The 25,233-nt window shown below is 44.7% G+C and overlaps 1 protein-coding gene across 8 annotated transcripts in view; it reads left to right on the plus strand.

Annotated features, from left to right (window-relative positions):
- dmd (dystrophin) overlaps window positions 1-25,233 on the plus strand; it is a 2,562,635-nt gene that overhangs the window by 699,983 nt on the left and 1,837,419 nt on the right. For all 8 annotated transcript variants that reach the window (XM_086007360.1, XM_086007362.1, XM_086007361.1 and 5 more), the window contains exon 7: window positions 24,749-24,867. In XM_086007360.1, the coding sequence (XP_085863486.1) occupies window positions 24,749-24,867 (119 nt within the window). The remainder of the gene's footprint in view (window positions 1-24,748; window positions 24,868-25,233) is intronic.

Consider the following 25,233-nt stretch of genomic DNA (forward strand, 5'->3'; position numbering starts at 1 on the left):
GAGAGCCAGAGTGCCCAAGTGATTATTGGATAGTCTGTAATGGATATATAACATATATTTTGTTTTTAATCATTCCTGGGATGTGGGCATCACTGGCAAGGCTAGCATTTATTGCCCATCCCTAATTGCCCTCGAGAAGGTGGTGCTGAGCCGCCTTCTTGAACCACTGCAGGCCGTGTGGTGAAGATACTCCCACAGTGCTGTTAGGTAGGCAGTTCCAGGATTTTGACCCAGTGATGATGAAGGATCGGCACTATACTTCTAAGTCAGGATGGTGTGTGACTTGGAGGGGAACTTGGAGGTGGTGGTGTTCCCATGCGCCTGCTGCCCTTGTTCTTCTAGGTGGAAGAGGTCACGGGTTTGGGAGGTGCTGCCGAAGAAGCCTTGGTGAGTTGCTGCAGTGCATCGTGTAGAGGGTACACACTGCAGCCATGGTACGCCAGTGGTGGAGGGAGTGAATGTTTAAAGGTGGTGGATGGGGTGCCAATCAAGCAGGCTGCTTTGTCTTGGATGTTGTTGAGCTTCTTGAGTGTTGTTGGAGCTGCACTCATCCAGGCAAGTGGAGAGTATTCCATCACACTCCTTACTTGTGCCTTGTAGATGGTGGAAAGGCTTTGGGGAGTCAGGAGGTGAGATACTCGCCACAGAATACCCAGCCTCTGACCTGCTCTTGTTGCCACAGTATTTATGTGGCTGCTCCTGTTAAGTTTCTGGTCAATGGTGACCCCCAGCATATTGATGTTGGGGGATTCGGCGATGGTAATGCCATTGAATGTCAAGGGGCAGTGGTTAGATGCTCGCTTGTTGGAGATGGTCATTGCCTGGCACTTGTGTGGTGCGAATCTTACTTGCCACTCATCAGCCCAAGCCTATTATTTTATATATGTGTGTGTATATATATATATATATCACAACATCTGTTTATGCAGCCTATCATTCATTTTTAATGTGTTCTTTATAAGAGATAGAGGGGTTGAAATTGGGTTTTTTCTCTTTTGTATGATAGCGTGTGGTGTAAGTTGCGGGTTTTTTGTGATGCCATCCAGTAACTCTGCAGTGTGTAGTTTATTGGAACATGGTAAAACGTCCCAAGGCGCTTCACAGGCGAATAATCAGACAAAAATTGACACCAAGCTAAAGGAGGAGATATTAGGACAGGTGACCAAATGCTTCGTCAAAGAGGTAGATGTGATGAAATATGCCGTTCATCAGGCACTGTATTCTCTGTGTTCTCAGGCACTGTATTCTCTGTGTTTAGTTTAGTTTCAGTTTCATTTCCCCTCCGGTACTGTATTGTGTGTAGGGCTCCGCCCATACCTGGCCACTACTTAAGCAGGCTGCACTGTCTCACAGACAGTGCAGCAGATCTTTGGATGGGAGACACTTCTCCACTGTGCATTACTTTCTTAGTTAATAAAAGCCTTGCTTTGCTCCGTTAACGTCGAGTCTCGGATTCATTGAGGCACATCAGTAGATTTCAAGCAGCATCTTAAAGGAGTTGAGAGAGGTGAAGACGTTTGGGGATGGAATTGTAGAGCTTAGGACCTTGACGGCTGAAGGCATGGCTGCTAATGTTGAAGGAAGTATGGGATGCACACGAGGCCAGAGTTGGAGGAAAGCAGAGTTCTCGAAGGGTTGCAGGGCCAGACGTGAGGCCATGGAGGGATTTGAACATGAGGATGAGAATTTTAAAATTGAGGCGTTGGTGGACTGGGAGCAAATGTTTAGTAGTAAACTGCATATCCCAGTAAACAAAAAGATGTAATATAGATATTGGCCCAGATTTTACAGTAAATATAACGGTGAAGCTATCAGCACTCACCGTTACTAAGGAGTAAATCGGACAGCAACTTCTGGCGTCCACACGTGCAGTTAAACACGGAAATCAGGAAGTTGCTGTCTTCGTTGCCCTGCTCCTCCAGAAGCTTCGCTATACCGGTATCTCGCAAGAGAGACTCGGCATTGAAACACATGGAAGGGAGTGAGTTTGCGGTACTTACCCAGTAGATACCCACCAAACACGCCAGAAAATGTTAGGGCTTGTCCATTCAAGTGTAAGTATTATTAAATGGCGTGATAAGTCTTAATTACTGCCAAAACAACCTCGCCGGAAGTGAAAATTTACTTTTGAAAGTGTGGAGTCTCATTCCTTCAGATTTTAAGTATTGTTGGAGATAATGGCCCAGAAATTCGGGTCGGGGGCTTCCCGCGGGTGTATGCCCCCGACCTGCACTTGCCTTGTGCGCCGGCCGTTGAGCTGTGGGCCCCCGTGGAATTCCGATCCTGGGCCTGCTCCAACTGCCGGCGCGCAGTGCTTGTGTATGCCAGGGGCGCAGTTAGTTCGATGCGTCCCCTGGGATCACGTGGGCCATGGAGAGCCAATGGTAGCAGGGAAATGCCCATTCATAAGTTTGACAGGAAGAGCTGTCAAAACTTAGAAATACTACAGGCCCCAAAACATCACTAAATCTTCAAATAATTTTTTTTTTTAAATCACATTTTTTAAATAAACTATAAATTACATGAAATAACTATTTTAAACAATAATTTAAATTTTTGAAAAAAATAATTTTATTTTCTAACAGGGCTAAAAATAAACTTACCTTTCTTTAAAGTATTTAAAAATAATAAACCTGTGGAAAAAATGTTTTAATTTTAATTAATTCACCACTTACCTTGTAAAAAGCAGGCCTTATGGCTGCTTTTTAAATGTGAAATTCTGGAGACTTACCCTCCTGGAAAAACCGGGAAAAAAAAACGTAAGTTCGATGCACACGCGCAGCCTCTCCTGCGCACGCGTTCGAACTCTGAACCCCTTCTTTCAGGGGAACGGAAGTGCCGGTTTCCCGCACATGCACAGTGCATGCAGGAAAATTGGGCTTACGGGTGAGTACCCCGTGCGTACTCACCCGTGGAGACCCGAATTTCTGGGCCATTAAAAAAAGTATATATTTTTTACTTTTTGTCTCTTTTATCTCTCTTCATCACATCTTTCTTTCCCTCTCTTTATTTTGCTTTCTGCACATGATTTACTTTGCATTAAATATTCTAACTTGCAATTCCTGGTTTAGACTCTGGGGCCTAGAAATTCATCGGGCGATGGTGCAACACGGGAGGTATCGGATCGGCCACCCATTATATGCAGCGCCTAATATTCAGATCCATTGACTGCAATGGAAATGAATATCAGACGCTGCGTACAACGGGCGGCCGATCCAATACCGTCCGTTTTGTGCCATGGCGCGAGATGTGATTTTTCAGTCTGATTGGTTAAGGAGACGTACTGTTGCTTTCCCTGTTCACAGAAGTCCAAGATCCTCTGTAGAGGGCGCCATGGTGTTTTTGCTCTCTAATAACTGCAAATCGCAGTGCAAAAAGCTCACAGAATGTCTGTGGGTTAATGTAAGTTTAATGAATGGTGAGCGCTGTTCGTTTTCCGCTGACTGCAAAATCCCAGCCGATGTTTTTAACTTTTGTTGTATCTCTGTAGGCTTTACAGTTACAATTAAGCTCAATTAATGGGCAACATACATAGCATCGCATAGCATATTAGCAGATAACTAAACTGCTGTCAGTTGATGAGTAAATATATTGTTTGAGGTTTCTGCACTCTGGGCTTTCTTCCAGGACATTTACTGAAGTAACAGTATAGACACAACAGTGACCAACAAGTGTTGTCAGCAGTGATTATTCTTTGGCAATCAGAGATGTTGGACTCTTTCCCTATGGATGGTTGTAAAAATACTTAAAATGAATGGATGGTGTTGCTCCCCAATTTGCTTCTGTATAGAAATGTGATTAGCTGGAAACTTTGCAGGGTCCAGGATCGGTGCTGCTCTTGTTAAATTTTAGTTTCGAGGATGTGAAATGTCTCTTCATTCTTTTTTTCTCCCACACCTACCTGGCTATATCATGCACTTTCTGCAGCTGAGGTGACAGATGAATAGTTAAAAGGGTAGAAGCTCCCAACATCACTCTTAAGCCAGACACTAGTGGAGTCACGGGCCACGATTTTATTTCAGGAGGCGGCTTGGAGTCGGGTTGCGTGGTGGCCGGGGACCGGACCCGCTGTCGGCTGGACAGCTCCGCTTTTGACATTTTTAATCAATTGCCTTGTTCATTGGGGCGCGCTGGCCGGTCCAGTGCCTGGGATCGGGTCTGTTAGCTGCCTCTGCAAATGCATTTAATGGTCCCATGCAGCCTCAGCCTTTCAGTTGTTGATTCTGCTGGTTTGTGCATGTTTGAGAGCAAGAATGAGTGCTTCCAGAGGCAAGGCAGCTCCATGGTTCAATGAGGAATCCCTCCAAGCTCTTGTTGAGACAGTAAGAGGGCACAGGGAGATTCTCTTCTCTCTGGATGGCTGGAGGAAGCCTCCTCACCATACCAAGGCAGCCTGGCTGTGCATTGCTGAGGAGGTCAGTGCAAGGTCCATATGTTCACACACCTGAGTCCAGTGCAGGAAACGCTTTAATGATCATCAAAAGTGAGTATCACATCACACTTACCTTCAATCTGCTTCCCTTCTCTTCTCATCACCAGCACTCTGCTCTGTAAGCCTACTCCTCCACATGCCACCTTACCCTTACTTCCCTTGTACCCTTACCTATCCATCCCTGTCTCTGTACTGAATCACTTCAGCATCCTGCCTATGCACTCCTCACACTCGCTCTCACTGTGACAACAACTAACAGTGCACAGGGAGCGAGCTTCCTCTTGGCACCTCACTCCATCTTGGTCTCCCTCTAAGCTTCTATGTTCGGGATTATTCACACTCACTCCACCACTGTGGTTGAAACTCTGCTTGTGTCCCTCCTTGCAGGAAAAGATAGCCCACAATAAGAGGAAGAGAGCACAGACAGGAGAAGGCACACCAACCCTTGCATCATTGACAAGTGCTGAGGAGGCAGTGCACAAAATCTTTGAAGGTGGCGAGGGGCTGGAAGTGGGCGATGGAGAGACGGGCGCACTAGACGAAGCCGGTGACAGAATAGAGTTTCATTCCTCTCATTTACATTTAATAATTGACTGCAATGTCATATGATGTTCATAGAGATTCCCTTTGTATCATCTGCACAAAAGGATGTGTCTGCTACCTAAAAATCAGATGTCTAACTCATGCCTTTACTCTCCCACAGGACCATCGAGCGCCCCCCTCCCCACTGTTCAGGAGGAAGAGCCGGATGACTCCTCAGAGGAACCTGCAGCCTCTGAGGGAGCAGCGTCACCAGGACTCAGCGCACCCAGCACCAGCGCAGAGACGCACACCTCGGCGGGGCCTTCGCAACATAGAATAGTGTTGTCACCTGGTGTATCACAGCTAATAAGTGAGCATCAGCAGATGGTGGAGACAGCGACAGCAGTGGAGAGTCCTCATCGGATGTCGCAGGACTCTCCTAGCTCTGCTCAGCTGCATGTAGACGCTGAGCCCCGAGGGCCGTCCAGAAAGAGAGTGGTACTGGAACTCCAGGAACAAGTGCAGGAGTCTCTGGAAGGGTTTGCCTCCAGGGTAAGTGCGAGCGTGCAGAGAATGGAGGAGTCTATCTCTAACATCAGCAATGCCGTTGTGGAGGCAATGGCGCATGAACGTACCTCCATGGAGAGGATGGCAACCTCCATGGAGAACACAAGTCGTCAGAGTAACGAAAACATGGTGACTGTTCAAAATAGATTGTCATCTCTGGACGAGAGATGGGCAGCTATTGAACAGAGACCCCAGAGCTTCATGGACGTCCTTGTTATGAGGACTGCCAGTACAGATACGGGTCCTCATGGCCCCCCTGATGTGCAGCAAGGTGCTTTCCAGCCACTTGCTAGCACTGAAGTGCAGCTGACCCATGAGAGGAATGTTGGTGGCAGCCAACAAGGAAGTGTGGGCTCCTCTACAAGCACTCACACGACCATGCTACTGCGGAGCCCTCGCTCAGAGACCCACTTTGCACACCCAACTGAGATGGTCGTTTCAGCCCCTGCACAGCCGCAGGAAGAGCAGACTGTTGCAGAGCCCTCCCAGGCTCCCAAACCTAGAGGACACCTGCCAAAGGCGTCTAAGCAGGCACAGCATCCAAGTGAGCAAGGTGCCTTTATATCTGCTCAATCCACAGGGGAACCACCACGTAGAAGCATGCGTAAGAGGACAATAAAGCACTATTAGTCACAAGGTGTTATGGGAAATGACAAACACGCATTGAGGGCTCAGGGCGACTTGCATTTGTAATGATGATGGTGAAAGTGATGGGAAAGAACCGGTTATAGCAGAGATGATGTATGACGTTGGAGGAAGGTCGCCTACAATTAGAGAGCCATATGGTAGCCCCCTATGGTTGAAGAGTAAGCTTATGCGAATGTGGCATGGCAGAGTGCATCCTCTGTTTGATGGGCAGCAGTGAACTGGAGGGATGCTGCATTGGTCACAACAGGACCCGCAAGGTGCGCCGCCTCCTCCTCCTCCTTTTCTTCCTCATCCTCCTCCTCTTCTTCAGAGGAAGGTCTGCGCTGAGCCATGGCTCCCCGAGTCGCGCAAGGTTCTGTCTCCTCTAGCTGCTGCTCCTCTGATTATGACGACCAGGATGAGAGGACATAAGTGGAGCCCATAACGCTGGTAGATATCTCAGTGAAGGAATGGATGTTGTGAGCGCTCAGACAAAGTGGCCAGAGGCTGTTCCAAGGAGCTGACACAGCAGATGTCAGACTCTCACCTCACAAGATTACAGGAAACTTTGTTATATCCGGCACCGACGGGACTGAGCTGTTGCCGACCTATCAAAACTGCCGGACAAACCAGTGTTAATGTTGAAGCATACGGAGGTTTTCATCTCCGTATCCGACGACAAACACTGTTGCTTAGCAACAGCTTCTAAACAGTCGGCCCGTACCTTGGAAGCATCTCTGTAGCTTAGCAACAGCTTCAGAGAGACTTTCCAGAGCCTGACTGTTGGAAAAAAAAAAGCCACGAGAAGAAAAAAAACCTAACAAAACGGCTCCTGATTTCTGCCGGTAGATCGAGGTTTCCGGACATACAACCTCCGGATAAACCAAAGTTTCCTGTAGTTGAACACTAAAATGTCTCCCAAACCTCAAGCCACTAAGTTGTGGCATGTGAAAGAATGAGACATTGCAGGACTGCTTTAAAGCTGCTCGAGCAGCTGGCAACTATTGAGGTCCGAGGTGAACACGCCTCCATTCACCAGGTGTGTTTTGTTGAAGGTGGGCTGCATCTTGAAAAAGCACGAAAATAGGATCAGCCCTTTAAAAAAGGATTAAGGAGGCAGTTAACGACATGTTTAACTGCCTTAATTACCGCTCCCGTCGGGTCAGTTTGGGAGCGGCTGACCCGACACTCACGAAAATCACATGGGGGCGGGATAGAAGCGGGTTGGCAGTCTGAAGCCATTTTTTCCGATTTTTCACTGCTGACCCGCCTCTAAACGAGCCCACAGTCTCTCTGAACACACTTCATTCATACACATAGAACAAAGGCAGCTTCCATAAGTAGACTCTCACCTTTTAATAAACTAAAACTTGCTTTCTTGTGCGTAACCTGAATGAATTAGCATGCCACATGAAATTTCCATTGCAATATATCTTGGCAATTTGGAGATTTCATAGGTTTCCAACCACATTCTCTTGTCTGCTTCAAAAGGAGGAGAAACATTATTCTGCCAGACCCTTGCATTCAGGCTAAGTCAAGTGTCCTAATCAAAACCAGCAGAATAATACTTGATGTATATTGAGTATTTATTTACACAATGACAAAATGAAAGAACTTTACTTCCCTGCCACAGTCTAACTGAAATTGATTTTAAAACACAATCACATCTTTCAAAATCATCTCAAAATTATGTACATGCAATGAATGACATTGCATTGTTTCTTTTCTTGTCCCATTACCACCCCTTTTGCCTTGTACTTTTGCCTTGTACCATCATCCCTTTTGTCATTTAATCTCTCCTGCCTTCCACCCTATCCCAATCTTCCCTGTTGTTCTTTCCTCGCCTCTGTACTCTAACTTTTTCCAGTTCTGACAAAAGGTCACCGACCTGAAACATTGGGGGGATTTTCCCAGCCTTGGGAAGGCAGGTTTGGAGGCAGGACGGCCGGGAAAATGGCAGAAACTGGGAGTGGGTTCCGACCCTGCTCCCAACCCGCCTCCGTGCCATCTTCCCGGGAAGCGGGTCCCCAAGTCACGCAGGGATCCGTCTCCTCGAGGCAGGAAGGGGATTAAAGCCAATTAACTGTCTGTTAACAGGCAGTTTTGAGGCTTTTCCCCATTTTGAGCCTTCTGCTGCAGGCTTCCCAACAGCTGCGAACCTCGCCAGGGTCAGTGAGGCGAGCAGTGGGTCTGCGGGGGTGAAAGGGGTCGAAATGTAAGATGTAGAGGTGAGTGATGGGTGCAAGTGTGGGCAGGTTAGTATGAGAGGCGAGTGTAAAGTGTTAGAAAATGTTTTCTTACCTTTGCTTCTTCCTGCAGACCTCAACCGTTGAGAATCCGGAGATGCCTCATCTCAACAGCAGAGATGACAGAATGGCTGCTGCATTCTCAGATGCTGCAGTCATCTGCTTTCTGCTGAGGAGAAAAGTCTTGGTAAGCCTATGTGCAAGGGCTCACCTTAGATCAGAGATTGTCAGTGTTTGACAGCTTCTCAAAAAAATTTCGACAGATGAAGTGTCATACGCTGACGTCCTCTGTCACCGGCTTTCCCTTAATTAACATAACATAAGATAAGAAGTAGGAGCAGGAGAAGGCCATACGGCCCCTCAGGCCTGCTCCGCCATTCAATAGGATCATGGCTGATCCAAACCTAGACTCACGTCCACTTCCCTGCCCGCTCCCCGTAACCCCTAATTCCCTTATCAGCTAGGAAACTGTCTATCTCCGTTTTAAATTTATTTAATGTCGCAGCTTCCACAGCTCTCTCAGGTAGCAAATTCCATAGATTTACTACCCTCTGAGTGAAGAAGTTTCTCCTCATCTCAGTTTTGAAACGGCAGTCCCTTATTGTAAGATTATGCCCCCTAGTTCTAGTCTCACCCATCAGTGGAAACATCCTCCCCGCATCCACCCGATCAAGCCCCCTCACAATCTTATATGTTTCGATAAGATTGCCTCTCATTCTTCTGAATTCCAATGAGTAGAGGCCCAACCTACTCGACCTTTCCTCCTAAGTCAACCCCCTCATCTCCGGAATCAACCGAGTGAACCTTCTCTGAACTGCCTCAAGAGCAAGTATATCTTTTCTTAAATATGGAAACCAAAACTGCATGCAGTATTCCAGGTGTGGCCTCACCAGTACCCTGTATAACTGAAGCAAGACTTCCCTGTTTTATACTCCATCCCCCTTGCAATAAAAGCCAATATTCCATTGGCCTTCCTGATCACCTGCTGTACCTGCATACTAACCTTCTGTGTTTCATGCACCAGGACCCCCAGATCCCTTTGTACTGTAGCACTTTGCAGTTTCTTTCCATTTAGATAATAACTTGCTCTTTGATTTTTGCCAAAGTGCATAACCTCACACTTTCCAACATTATATTCCATCTGCCAAATTTCTGCCCACTCACTTAGCCTGTCTATGTCCTTTTGCAGGTTTTTTATGTCCTTCTCACTCACTGCTTTCCCTCCCATCTTTGTATCGTCGGCAAACTTGGATACGTTGCACTTGGTCCCCTCCTCCAATATAGATTGTAAAGAGTTGGGGTCCCAGCACTGACCCCTGCGGAACACCACTAGTTACTGATTGCCAACCCGAGAATGAACCATTTATCCCAACTCTTTGTTTTCTGTTAGATAGCCAATCTTCCACCCATGCCAGTATATTACCCCCAATCCCGTGATTTCTTATCTTGATCAGTAATCTTTTGTGTGGAACCTTGTCAAATGCCTTTTGGAAGTCCAAATACACTACATCCACTGGTTCCCCTTTATCCACCCTGTATGTTACATCCTCAAAGAATTCGAGCAAATTTGTCAAACATGACTTCCCCTTCATAAATCCATGCTGACTCTGTCCTATTAAATTATGTTTATCCAAATGCTCTGTTACTGTTTCCTTAATAATGGACTCCAACATTTTGCCAACCACAGATGTTAGGCTAACTGGTCTATAGTTTCCAGCTTTTTGTCTACTTCCCTTCTTAAATAAGGGTGTTACATTAGCAGTTTTCCAATCTGCCGGGACCTTTCCTGAGTCCAGGGAGTTCTGGAAAATAATCACCAATGCATCCACAATCCCTACCGCCACTTGTCTCAAGACCCTAGGATGTAGGCCATCAGGTCCGGGGGATTTATCCGCCTTAAGTCCCATTATTTTACTGAGTACCATCTCCTTAGTGATTTTAATCGTCTTTAGCTCCACACCCCCATTGCCCCCTGTTTGTCCAGTGTTGGGATATTTTTAGTGTCCTCTACTGTAAAGACTGATACAAAATATTTGTTCAGCGTATTTGCCATCTCCATGTTCCCCACTACTAATTTCCCGGTCTCGCCCTCTAAGGGGCCAACAGTCACTTTAGCCACCCTTTTTCTTTTTATATAACTGTAGAAACTCTTGCTATCTGTTTTTATATTTTTTGCTAGTTTACTTTCATAAGCTATCTTCCCTTTCTTAATTAATCTTTTAGTTATTCTTTGCTGGCTTTTAAATGCTTCCCAATCTTCTATCCTCCCACTAGATTTGGCTACTTTATATGCCCTTGTTTTCAGTCGGATACTGCTCTTTATTACTTTACTTAGCCACGGATGGCTGTCTTTTCTTTTACGCCCCTTTTTTCTCAGTGGAATATATTTTTCTTGAAAGTTGTGAAATATCTCCTTGAATGTACACCACTGCTCATGTACCGTCTTACACCTTAATCTATTTTCCCAGTCCACTTTAGTCAACTCTGCTTTCATACCTTCATAGTCTCCTTTATTTAAGCTTAGTACGCTGGTTTGAGATCCAACTCTCTCTCCCTCCAACTGAATTTGGAATTCAACCATGTTATGGTCACTCATTCTAAGGGGATCCTTTACTAGGACATTTTTTATTAATCCTGTCTCATTACACAGGACCAGATCTAAGATTGCCTGCCCCCTAGTTGGTTCAGTAACATACTGCTCAAGGAACCCCTCCCTAATGCACTCTATGATCTCTTCCTCAAGGCTGCCCTGCCCAATTTGATTTGTCCAGTCAATATGAAAGTTAAAATCTCCCATGATTATAGCTGTTCCCTTATTACAAGCCCCAACTATTTTCTGATTTATACTCCGACCAATAGAGCTGTAACTGTTAGGAGGCCTATAGACTACGCCCACTGGTGACTTTTTCCCCTTATTATTCCTTATCTCCACCCAAACTGTTTCACTATCCTGATCCTTTGACCCAATATCATTTCTCACTATTGCAGTGATTCCATCCTTTATTAACATAGCCACCCCACCTCCCTTTCCTTCCTGTCTGTCCTTCCTAATAGTCAAATACCCCTGGATGTTTAGTTCCCAGTCATGGTCACCTCGCAGCCATGTTTCTGTAATTGCCACCAGATCATACCCATGTGTAGTTATTTGTACCGTCAACTCATCTATTTTGTTACGAATGCTGCGTGCATTCAGATAAAGAACTTTTAAATATGTTTTGTGACAATTTATTCCTGTTTTTACCCCCTTTACTACTTTACCTTTATATCTTTATATATTCTGTCCCTTCCTGACACGCTCTGGTTTGTAATTTCCCAACTGCTACTTTGCTCTATTGCCTTCCCCGCTGACATTTTTATTTTTCGCTCTCTTGAAACCTCCCCCCCACTAATTAGTTTAAAGCCCTCTCTACAGCCCTAGTTATTTGATTCACCAGGATTCTAGTCCCAGCACTGGCCAAGTGAAGTCCATCCCAACGGAACAGCTCTCTCCTGTCCCAGTACTGGTGCCAGTGTCCCAAGAAGCAAAACCCATTTCTCCCACACCAGTCTTTGAGCCACGCATTTAACTCTCTTTACCCTAGCCAAATTTGCTTGTGGCTCAGGTAGTAATCCAGAGATTATTACCCTTGTGGTTCTGCTTTTTAATTTGGCCCCTAGCTGCTCATACTCCCTCAGCAGAACCTCTTTCCTTGTCCTATCTATGTCGTTGGTACCAACATGGACCACGACAACTGGATCCTCCCCCTCCAAGTTTCTCTCCAGCCCAGAGGAGATGTCCTTAACCCTGGCACCGGGCAGGCAACACAACCTTCGGGACTCTCGCTCTCGGCTGCAAAGAACCCTATCTATCCTCCTTATGATACTATCCCCTACCACTAGGGCGGGCTTAACAAGGCCAATCAAGGGAAAATAGCGTGCATTCGTCAGACATCACTGGGGGTGGAACTAGAACCCGGAAGGCAGCAGTCCCGCCCCCAACTAGTCTCGGCTGGCAAAATCCAGCCCGTTATCTCTGTTTCTAGCCTGACCCACTGAGTATTTCCAGCATTTTCTGTTTTTATTTCAGATTTCCAGCATCCGCAGTATTTTGCTTTTGCAGCAGAAAAATAATGACTTGAGAGACTTTGAAAATTAGGGTGGAATAAAGTAAAATACACAAAAGAAATAAACTGAAGGGAAAATAGTAAAAAATCAATGAAGTAAATAATGTAAAGTAGCTACATACAACATTAGACAGCAAAGATGAAAAGGAAGAACTATTTCTAGAAATGGAAAGCTCCAGAGTTACATTACCTGTTCTGCATTACATTCAGCAATAATATTTGTAACAACTACTGAGCCTTTGCGTTAGGAGCTGAAATATCTATTGTATCTTAGAGAGATGCTGGTTTGAAATAATAAACCTCAGTGGTGTTTGTTTGCACAGCAAGCATCACTGATTGATGGATGTTTAATAATGTCGCTGGCATTTCTGGAATTGAACAAGAGCACATTAGAACATATAAATTGGAAGTGGATGGATCTCTGTATTCACCAAACCATTCTCCATGTGTGAGCCTAAATTGTGAATGTTGACTATTCTAATAGGAAATATTCTGAATTGTCCACAGCGAGGGCAGTTTTCTTAAACGTTTCCCATAGGGTTTTTGTGTTTGACTGGCGACCACTCTTGGGCTGCACTTTGGGTAATCCTGCCAAAGAGCCATATGCAGCTCTCGAGTCCTGCTAATCTGACCCTCAAAACCTGGGCAACTCCCTCCTATTAGCACTTACATTTCTTTTTGCTGGTTTGTCAATTTGAATTTGGTGAGCTTGGAGGTTTGGAAAGGGCTGTTTGAGTACTGGTTTCGATGATGGGTAAGTCCTAAATCAGATCGCCAGGATGTGTTATCATCAACAGCTGAGATATGGGCAAAGATATAGGAACATGTGCCTGGAATTTCCATTGGGGTGGTGGCGGGAGGGGGTTTCAACCGTGGTAGATCGGGAGAAACCCCCGGAGAAACAGCTGAACAGATTAAAAACCGCTTTTCAGGCAGGAGATCAGGGGAGCCCCATGGAAATTCAGGCCCATGGATTTAAACGTACTGAGACCCCTTAGTAAGCACCTATGCGACCCATGAAGACACAAACTGTGCCACCCTTGCTCTATGATATAGATTACAGATTGTGTGATTATTGCTCTACTAACACCTTTGTGACAATTGGCAGCAAGACAATTGTCATCTTTTTAAATAAAATGAAAACAAAACTTTTCTTTATATACTTATCCTGCTGTCTTTAAAAGATTGAAATTCTCTTTGTCAGTGCCCTCGCTTTATTTCTTGACGTGATATGGAAGCTGGAGGAGATTAGCGAAGCAGAACAAACAAGCAGTCAGGAACTTACACAGTTCAGGAATCCGATAGAGTGTCCAGTGGTGGGAACTCTGAGGGACAAGTTTAGCAACAACAAAAAAACTGCTGCAGAATTGAGAAGGTTTTATAGCCCATTACACCAAGGCTATTCATAAGATACTGCAAACTCATTTAAAGGAAACTGCACCATATATTCAGTCTGAAAGTTGTGGATTCTTGGGGGGGATTTTTAACCTAAAAAAAATGGGTGGGTGGGGGGCACGTGCGTAGTTAAAATATTAAATATCTGAATCCTGACTTGAACCTGCCCACTTCTGGTTTTAATGGTTGCAGGGTGGGAAGCCAATCCACTGCCGGGAGGCAGGTCATCTATTTAAATATTATAATGAGGCTGGAAGTCATTGCTTTAACCTCCATTTTGTATTTAACTTCAGTTGGTGGGGTTTTGGACGCCTCGTGAAACCCGCCAGCTAATGTAAGTCTAGGACTGCCGGATCCAGGAGGTAAGAGCCTTTACACTTACTCCTGGATCCAGGGTCCCTCCCTAACCCAGCCCCTGCAATTTGAGACTCGACCTCAAGGCCTGCAATCTCTCCCCCCCCACCCCCACCCCCACAGTCCCCCCCCCCCCGAAGCCCTGCGATCACACCCCGCCCGCCCGCCCATGCTGCTCCTGGCCACCGATTTTCCTTGCACCCCCCTGCCCCATGCTGGTCCTGCACCCCCTTTGCTTCTCCAGCCACCCCCCCAGCCCGCAATCCTCATCTGACCACCCCGCTGCTCCTCCGGCTGTCCCCCAGCCCCCACTTATTCCCTTCCTCCCTCCTCTCTGCGGTCTAGTGCCGCAGGTCTACCCGCCCGCAGCTAGCCAGCCTCTCAATCTGGCTGGCTATGGGTGGGAAACAGAGACACTTCCCATGCAAATCCGGCCCTGCCGTTAAGTTCAGCAGGACCTGCGGGAAACCTGTTCTCCAAGGTTTCCCGACCGCCTCGGAGCACCCCCCTCCCAACCTGCCTTCCTCATTAAAATTCAGCCCTCAATCTTTCTTCCTGTTTTATTGCAAAATAGTTTTAACATTAGGAAAATCTATCAACAGTTAGAAAATATATAGGAGTTGATGCATATTGCTTGTTTTCTTTCCTTGGTTGGAAAGTCTGTTAAAATAGGCTCCAATGCTCCAGGGCATCTGCTTTATAAAATTTGTATGTATTTCATAACTTCCTTTCCCCACTTTCTGCTTCTCAAATTAACCTTTTTGTAAAGCTCCTCCATTTTCTTTTCTCTGTCTCTCACTGCTTTAGTTTATTTCCCTATTTCTATTTCTCTATCTCTCTTCTTGCTAATTCCTCTGTCTCTCGCCTGTTTTCTATGCGCATCTCTACACTTCTTGATTTTATTCCATATACTTTCCCTGTTGCTTTCCTAGCCTCTTGACCTTTCCTTCCTTTCTTGTGGCACCTTAATCAATTTCTTTGCTTCTCAACCACTTTCCTTGTGTCCCTCTCCTGGTTTGTGAATTGTGTTGATGATTTTCAGTCTATTGCTGTTTGAAAGGTTTTTTTAAGGTCAGATAATCAAGTTGATCAAGTCTAAAGTGATTACAGTTAGGTGTGCCTCAGTGCTGTGTTAATGAATCACCTCATTGGCAAAGTCCATGATTGCAAATTGCTGGCATTTTATCAGGCTGCAGTTTTGAGTGTGATCACTCAGGTGAGGCACAACTAATGGTGTTAAGTACTAAAGATTTGATCAGCTCACAGTGTACTAAACAAAACTATTACTTATGAAACAGTGCTGGAGAAAACACCAGATTTAAATACAGTTAGTTTTTTCTCCAACAAACAGGATGAAATATTTTTGCAGAGGTTGAATGGAGAAACACATCACAAAGCTATGAATGTGCTATCTTTCCAGCTATTACTCTGTTAAAACCTGCTATTGGAATCCCTCTTCAGCTTTCAAACAGGGTTTAACTAGAGTTTTATTCTCTAGTCACACTGGAGTGAAGGCATATTAAATAATATAAGGGTTATGCTGCCAGCACACAGTGGTACTCTGATGCCTCTGAACCTTCGAGAATAACTACCAGACATGAACCGTGCTGGTTGTGGTGTGTGTGTGTGTGTGTGTGTGTGTCCACATGCAGTAGCAGACCGAGTTTTGGAGGAAAGTGGAGTGGTTAGTTTGTGTGGTCCAAATCCACCAGCTGTGCGCACATTCGACGAAGGATTGGAATTGTCAGCTGCAGTTGTCAGATTGGAACGGTGACAGCGCTACTCTAGTGCCAAGCTACTTAGTTCTTGGTGGAGGCTAAATTTTTAAATCCAAATGCAATTTGGCTGCTCAATACTAAGATTTTTCTGCTGAATCTATGGTGATGGTGTGAAAGATCCTACTGAAACCTGTAAGTCTTTCTCTTACTACTGTTCGGACCGCGAGAATTACGAATTAGCTTAACAATGACAGACAAGGATTAGATCAATAAAATCAGTTTTTATTCACACTACAGTTCAAAATTCAACTGTGCATAGAAGAACCTTTGGCAATAAATTCAAAGAACTCTTGGTAATAAATATGCCTGCCACTTATTAATTCAAACTTACATAAAAGTACCCCCTTAACAATTCAAACGTACATAAAAGAACCCCTTTAACAATATCTAAGCTTATGCCTGACTTTCATACATACTCCTTTATCTCTGGGTGATTGGTCCAGGGAAATTGTAAGTCGAAACATAGACTGGCCAGCTTTCACAGTTCATTCTTCCTCCTGCTCTGTCTTCTATGTTCCTTCTGTGATCTTCAAACTCCCACCCGAGTTATTGTAAATTACTCTCTGCCGACCTCTGATAGGTCAGTTTCACGCTAAACCTTCCCTGATTGACGTTCCTTCCGCATGACACATTCCTGTTCCTGTGAGATGTATGGGGGCGGGACTTCCTTGTTAGTCATGTTCCTCCTTCTTGTCCATGTGGCCTCTCAAACAAAGAACACATACTGATGATAGCAAAATACTGCAGATGCTGGAAATCTGAAATAACAACAGAAAATGCTGGAAAAACTCAGCAGGCCAGGCAACATCTGTGGAGAGATCCACGGATGTTGCCTGGCCTGCTGAGTTTTTCCAGCATTTTCTGTTGTTATAACACATACTGACCACCAGGCGAAAGACCCCCTCCTGACTTCTGCCATTTTGTTTCTTCACAAACAAAGAACACATGCTGATTTCTGACATTTTGAATTCGTCTGTTATCATCTTACAATTCGTTCGCAATTTTGATTTCCACACGGTAGCGGCGGTTTTATTACACTTTTCAGAATCTTACAAACCAGGGCATAAATAACATTACTGCAGCTATCTTGCCACTCTATCACTCATCTCATCTTCCTATGAAAGCCTATCAGCTTAGTTCAGTGTTGTTTACTTAGGAGTTCCAATGGTCTCTTTCCCCCTCCCTCACATTATTCTTGCCCCCTCCCACCATTACTCTCCCTTTTACCTACAACAATGGGAAATCTATGGTATATTTATATAGAGAACTTAACACTATTTCTGGGTCAATATTGCATTGCCCTGGTTTCAGCATACGCCTTCCCCAGTAATTGCACTTGCTGGCTCTGTTAGTGTATTGATTCAAATTTCATTTGATTGAATCCCTTGTTCCGCGTGTTACCTGTAATCGATTGGTATAGCTCAATGCTCCCTTGGTATAGCTCAATGCTCCCTTTGCTTGTCTGATTAATTCCTGGTTGTAGGTGGAATTGGAATACCAGGATGTTTATGGAAATCCTACAATGCAAGTATAAATACTGGATTTCGAGTAATGTATCAGTTATTTCACTTTCCTGGTTTTACTGTTTCTGGAGAGAGTATAGCTATTAGGCCGCATTTAAAAAAAAAGTCACAACGAACTAGGATAGATTGTAATATCCTATAGTTTATTTTCTGGGCTACTTGTTTTTTAAATTTGTTTTTCTTTCAAAAGTGAATAATGAAAATATCACTCTTCACTTTTCCAAGTGCAAGTACTTTGAAAAGTTGCAGCTTGCAATTGTATGGGAGATTAATTCCCACATTACTGAAGTGAGGGGAATCACTGAAGCACTTGCTTTGGTGAACGTTATCTCTACCACCAGGGGCTGCACTGCACTAAGCCAGTTCCTCAAATGATGGTAATATTTAACCAAAAATCTTAAATTTATGGATAAATTTGAACTTCTTTACAAATTAAAAGGACATTGATTTTGAGATTGATTTTTTTTCAGCCTGAAACTCAATTTTATGCCCATGATGGCGCTGACTATACATCTGATTCTCTGATTTAGTAAGCTCAGTGTCAAATTTACATAAAATTTGCATTTTGTTTGTTCAGAGATGAGAGATGAGACTTCACTGTTGATGACGCCTTGGTGCTTTTACTCCATGGCATTGTGTGAATTAAGAATTGAGGTAGACAGGACAGAAATGTCAATCTTGACTAATGGTTTTTAAAGCTTTGGAGTTAAGAGTTACACTTTTTAATCAATGAAAGTTTGAACCAAGTTCAAAACAACTTTTTAAAAATTCACTAGTTGATTATGGCAGTTCAAAAAATGGATAAGAAATGAAAGTTATGCACAAAAATATGAGTAAACATTCATGAAGCTAAAGTTAGTTTGTTGAGCATTTGAACCTTCCTATAAGGTCTTTTTAAAAAAAAAACCTAAATGCGTACCTTCACTGTTTCCCCATTCTGCACCTCCTGTGTTTGAGGGGTAGCCTGCTGCAAAACTGTCACAAATGCCCCACGATGCAGGTAAGAGCAACGTACCTGAGATTTGGTGTTAAATTTTCCTCCTTCTGTCACTTAGTATCTTGCTTTTGCTTAGTGGCTCCACACAGCAGTGCGGCAGAGACGGGATACTCAGTAGAGTGGGATGAGTAACCTCTAACCATTCTTTAGGAACGGGCATCAGTGTGCTGATAAATAGTATCAGGACTTTGTTGCTTTAAAGTCTTTTAAAGAAAATAAATGCAGTAATTCATTAGTATTCCTACTGGTTAAAAGACCTTTCTGTAGAGTGGACAATAATTACTCCACAAGGGTGCACTCTGGATAATATTGACCCTATCTATGTCAGCACTGTTTGCAGTATTGCTTGGAGTAGATCTAGTTAACTCATTTTTCTGATATCACTGTATTTATCAAGTTGATTTTCTTCTGTTGAGAAGTGATGAATGAGCTCAAAGTATTGCCTAATTCTGCAACTTCTTGGCATTCAGTTTTGTAGGCAAAGCCAGAAATCAGTGTGTAATTGAGATACATGCCAGTTAACAATTATACAGTCAACCCATGAGGCCTTCATTGATGTTAGCAGATAATTCCATGCACAGCCAGCCTGCGATCACTTCCACAGGATTGAGTTCTTTCTGAATTCTACAGCACTTGCGAAGCACTGACTCATTAATCAGAGCCTGCTCTCTCTCTGAAAGAACTTCAGAGAACAATATTTAAGAGTCTAATTCAAATACACTGTTTGATTCTTCAAACACCAACTTACATTTACATAGCACCTTTAACGTAAACATCCCAAGGTGCTTCACAGGAGCGTTATCAGACAAAATTTGAGACTAAGCCACATAAAGTGATATTAAGATGTGACCAAAAGCTTGGTGAAAGAGAGAGGTTTTAAGGAGCATCTTAATGAAGGGGAGAGTGGTAGTGAGATGAAGAGATTTATGGAGGGGATTCCAGAGCTTAGGGTCTCGGCAGCTGAAGGCACGGCCACCAATGGTGGAGTGATGAAAATCAGAGATGTGTAAGAGGCCAGAATTGGAGGAGCTCAGAGTTGTAGGGCTGGAGGAGGCTACAGAGATAGGGAGGGGCAAGGCCTTGGAGGGATTTGAACACAAGGAGGAGAATTTTAAAATCAAGGTTTTACCGGACCGGGAGCCAATGTAGGTCAGCAAGCACAGGAGTGATGGGTAAATGGGAATTGGTGTGAGTTAGGACAAGGGCAGCAGAGTTTTGGATGCGCTCAACATTACAGAGGATAGAAGATGGGAGGTCAGCCAGGAGAGTGTTGGTATAGTTGAGTCTGGAGGTAACAGGCATGGATGAGGGTTTCTGCAGCAGATGAGCTGAGACCGAATGGAGATGGGTGATATTACGGAGGTGGAAGTAGGCAGACTTGATGACTGTTTACAATCAGTATTAATGGCTCCATGTCTGTAGGTTTTGTATATTTTGTGGTGACTCATCTACTACCTTGTTTAGAAACCACTTATATTTGATATCCCCAATTGTTGGTTATCAGAAGCTAACTAATTATCCTGGACAGGGAAATCTTATAGGTGAATCTTTACAATGTTGGCAGATCAATCTTTGGGCCAGAAATTCCAGGCCAGAAGCGTGAGTACAGTCGGCTTACTCACGCTTCTGGCCATTGGAAATGCCGGCGTTCAGCATGAACAGCGCATGCAGGGAACGCCGGCATTTCCAGACCTTGAGCGCGTGCGACTGCACAGGCAGCGCTTGCGCAGTGAACTTCGTGGAAATCCGTGAGGGTAAGTCCTTAGAAGTTACACGTGAAAAAAGCAAGTGTAAAGTTGTTCATTGGCTGCGGAGGAAGATATATTTTATCATGGAGCTTTTGAAATGCAATATTTTTGTTTGGGAAAGGGAGGGAAGTTATTTTAAGAAATTTTAAGTAAGTTTTAAAGTTTAAATTTTTTTTTTTTAAAGGGTTTTCAGAACGGTAGGTAGAAGGAGCAATTGTGGCTGTGTGAATGGAATGTGAGAATGAGTTATGTATGTATGTCCACATATATTCCTTTATGTATATGTATGTATGTTTTATATTCCTTTACTAATGTGTATGAATATGTTTTTAATTATGATTTTCCAATAAGTTACTTTCTCTGAAAGTCATAATTAAATAATACATTCATACACATAAATAAAGGAATATATACATAACACGCAAAGGAATATATACAGACATACATACTTTCAGAAGCTCCACGATAAGAAATATCTTCCTCCGCAGCCTGTGGAGCAACTGTACCCATGCTTTTTTCATGTGTAAGTTGTAATGACTGGACCTCACTGAAAGCATTAATGAAAGCGGCGAATTATACTGCGCACGCGCTGCCTGTGCAGTCGCACGCGTTCTGCCTCTGAACCCCTTCGTTCAGAGGACAGGAAATGCCGGTTTTCCCCACATGCACTGTGAATGCTGAAAACCGGCATTTCATCCGGCCAGATGCGTAAGTACCCCAACCGTACTAGCGCATTTGGAAGGGAATTACTGGGCCAACATCACGACTTGCCCCCTCGCATCTGCGACTGAGGGCCCAAGGAGGTGCATTGCGCAAGAGGTCATCATCGTACGTATCCTCACACTGTTCCCTTTGGGGAACTGTATGAAGTGGTGGAAGGATTTATGGCCGTGATTAACGCTCATTCTGTGACCGTAACCATCTTTGAACCAGCCATTAGGGTGGTTAGTCCTATGGCGGGAGGGTTTTACGGGCTCCCACAACCCATCTGAGGGGGGGGGGCCACCAACACCCACGGACGCAAGTATCCCGCTGGATGTCCACCCAGAATTTAAAGTTGGAGCTCCGACTCCACTTGCCGGGACTGTCTGGAGTGGGGTTCAAAACCCTACTCCTTCTGGCCCAGCGGCGGGGATGCTTACTGCTACGCAAAAGGCCCACTCCGCACAAAAGGTGACACCCATACGTTTCCTGCGCCTTTTCCCTCCCCGTGACTGGAGCCCTATGCTGCCATTTCACGTTGCTAATCGGATTGGGCCTTTGTCATAGCGGTAGGATCCCCGCCGCTGGGCCAGATCAGGGTAGGGTTTCGAACCCCGCTCCAGACAGTCCCGGCAAGTGGAGTCGGAGCTCCGGCTCTAAATTCTGGGTTGACATCCAGTGGGATATTTGCGTCCGTGGGTGTGGGTGGCCCCCCCCTCCTTGTATAGCTTGTGGGAGCCCGTAAAACCCTCCCGCCATAGGACTAACCGCCCTAATGGCTGGTTCAAAGATGGTTACGGTCACGGAATGAGTGTTAATCACGGCCATAAATCCTTCCACCACTTCATACAGTTCCCCAAAGGGAACAGTGTGAAGACGCGTATGACGACGACATTGCTAAATAAATAAATGGAATTAAAAAAATTCTTTTAGGGCTTTTAAAAGTCTTTAAATTGCTTTAATTCTCTTTAAAACTACTTCAGATTACTCAAAATAATGTAAACATTTTAAAAAGTTTATAAAAGTTACCAAAATCTTCAAAAAACTTCCAAAAACCTATTTAAACTGCTGCTTTGCATGTAAAAATCCTTAGCAGCTTGACAGAAACATTGGGGGCATGTCCAGTGAAAGTGAGACCTCAAGGGGCGTGTCTCACTTACACTGCACGCTCCTGGCTTCGCGCTGGCTGCACTCCTGGGCGGCATGACGTCATACGCTGCCCGGGATTCTTCTTTTTCATTCACCAAGTCCAGGCGTCCCTGGAGCTGATCGTCAGTAGCGCGGGGTAAGTGTAAATACGGGGCTTGCACGCGCTGCAAGCCCCATTCTGGAATTTCTGGGCCATTGTCTCTAACACTTGAAAGGAAGTAAGGCTATGAATAGGTTAACTGTTTAGAACTGAGTGGTTTGGTACTGACTCCATTTCATATTTCACTTGGTGGTATGAAGCCTGTGTGCCACTATTCTATCCATGTGTCTAAGCCAATGGATGGCAATAGTAAGGATTTATCCCACGTACTCTCGGGCAACAACGGCTGTCAATGTGGTGACTTGACATTGAAGCCTTTGAGGTTGGAATTGGAAGTTTCAGAAAGAGAAAGAAACAGCAAAAGAAAAGGGGCGAAGTCTCTTAATAAAACTGTTCCCCGGTTTGTGTGACTAGCCAGTACAGAATGCAGTGGTTGCCGCCTCCTTTCTCTGTACAAGTGATGAATGCTAGATTTGTAACACAACGTGGTCCTTTCCTGACAGCCTACTTCCTGTTATAAATTTCACAGCATTAAATCTAATCAATTACCTTTCTTATATCAGCATCAACTGGAGACACAGCTGGTATGTTTTCCTCTGGTCAGTAAAACAATTGAAAAAGTCATTGAGAGGGAAAAATTGAGTTGGGCCCCCTTTGGGGTGCTAACTTCGTTGGTGCGCTACTTTTAGCGCCCTGAAAATATTAGCGCCCCCATGGTCGAAATTGAGTGGTAGCACCCCAAGAGGGAAGCGAGGCGCTACTGGAAGCGCCCCGCCTCCCTCTTGGGGCACTGCAAGGGAATATCACGGTGTTACTTGCTGCGGTATTGCAGGCCTTCCTCCCCTTCTTAAAGGGGAGGGGCCTTGCGCAGCACAACCTAGGGCCCAGCTGGGCCACCAGGGATTGGAGTGCCGACAAAAGAGCCCAGCACTCAAGAGAAGTGCCGGGCTCATGGAGCGCAGCCAGCACTCTGCGGTGGGGGTGGCGCTGTAGAGGATGCCGAGGACGGCAGAGGGGGCAGGTGCTGGCAGGTGGCCAGCAACAAAAATTGCCGCCCGGCACCTCGCCTTTAAATAGCGCCGCCCTGGCCGCAGGTAGGCCCCCCTGACCCTGTTGGACACAGCGTCCGGCGGTAAGTTGGGGTGCTACCGAAGATCGCGGCTGGGGCGCTGCGCATGGCGATGATGTCATCGCCAGTGGCACAGCGCCGCGGGGCGCTAATGGTTACCGCCGCTGCAAACCTCCTGCTGAATTTCGCGGAAGCGTTGGCAGCACCGCGCCCGGGCGCTAGTTGTTTTGCGCCCCATCAGCGCCCTAGGAGGCGCAAAGCAACCAAATTTTTCCCCCTGACAGTTTAAATTAAGTTTCCTTGTTGTACAGTTGCACCCACCTTCCTGTTCATATGAACAACCAGATAAAATATCTCCATTAATTTGCTTATGAGTTTCATTTTATTCCACTGTTTTTTTTTCTCTTCTAATCATTTTCCGCTCTGCCCTTCTTTCCTGAAAGTATTGATTCCTTAGTAGGGTTGCAGTTCTACAGGTGGTGGATAGTCTCCTGTATTTCAACCAAGTGGCCATTATTCAAGTTTGTGCCTTGACACTGAATATTAGCATGTTATTTACGTGGGGAATATCGCAACCAAGACTGATCTCTGTGTCACTCAACGTTCATAAATTTACGTGTACACACACACACACACACACACACACACACACACACACACACACACACACACACACACATGCTGCCCTGGCTGAGATTAACTAACTTAGCAGATTCAGTGAGCAAACTTGTAGCCTTCCTAGTCTGTATGGCTCAACTGCTCACTGCCTTAGCCAACTGAGCCTTTTAAAGAATTCAAAGAAACAAAGTTTGAACTAGTTGAACAAAATTCTTGGTCATTGTCACAATGTCTGTGACAGCAGATTTACCTTTCAAATAGAGTTAACTAATTCCATTATTTCAGGAAGGCGTATTTAGGCCCTTTTGAAGTATGGGCACCCAGTCTGCTGAAAGCCACTGGTGAGTTTTTTCACATCAAAAATAAACCAGCACAAATTTCCCGGTTTGTGACATTTAGCATCAACTCAATTGTGTAGGCCGATTTAGATTTAATTTCTTGCTGACATCCTTGAGAAAATCTGTGCAAGTTAGATCCCCTGATGGCAAGTTACTCAGCAAGTTTTCTACTGAGAACTTGAGCCATTCAGCCAGGAAGGTCCCAGAATCAGATTGCTGCCTTTGCTGAGCTAATTGATTTAAGACTGGAGCAGCACCAGGGATGTTACCATGGACCTGATCCACTACAGACTTCATAGATCAGGTTTACTATGATCTTTAAAAATGAGGAACTTGCGATTCAGAAAGTTATGATGTATAGATCCCCGAAAGTAATAGCACCTTTGACTTTCTAATATTAGGTAGTAATTTAAAGTGGAATTGATTTGTGTCCAAAAAGAAATAAGGTTGACTTTATAATTTGTTTCATTGTACTTGCAGGCCTGACCTCTTTGATTGGAAGGATGTGGCAAAGCTACAGTCAGCAAATGAGAGGCTGGATCATGCCTTCAATGTGGCCAAACAGCATCTTGGCATTGAGAAGCTGCTGGATTCTGAAGGTTGGTACAGAGTTTAGAAACAGAATCAAATATGAGTTCAATAAAAGTAAGACTAGATATTACACTATGAATTTCCAATAAAGCTGCAGTACACTAATAACATAAAATCTAATCTAATACAATAACAAAATACTGCGGATGCTGGAAATCTGAAATAACAACAGAAAATGCTGGAAACACTCAGCAGGCCAGGCAGCATCCGTGGAGAGAGAAACAGAGTTAACGTTTCTTTCGATTAGGCACTTGACAGCCTTCTGGACTCAACATTGAGCTCAACAATTTCAGACTATAACCCCTGCCCCCATTTTTCAGACTGTACAATTCTGCCACCCCCATTGGCAACATTTAATCTTTCCTGCCTCCTTC

This window comes from Somniosus microcephalus, chromosome 14 (genome assembly GCF_052327205.1).
Source record: "Somniosus microcephalus isolate GS21.2 chromosome 14, FLI_Smic_1.0, whole genome shotgun sequence".
NCBI classification, from domain to species: Eukaryota; Metazoa; Chordata; class Chondrichthyes; order Squaliformes; family Somniosidae; genus Somniosus; species Somniosus microcephalus.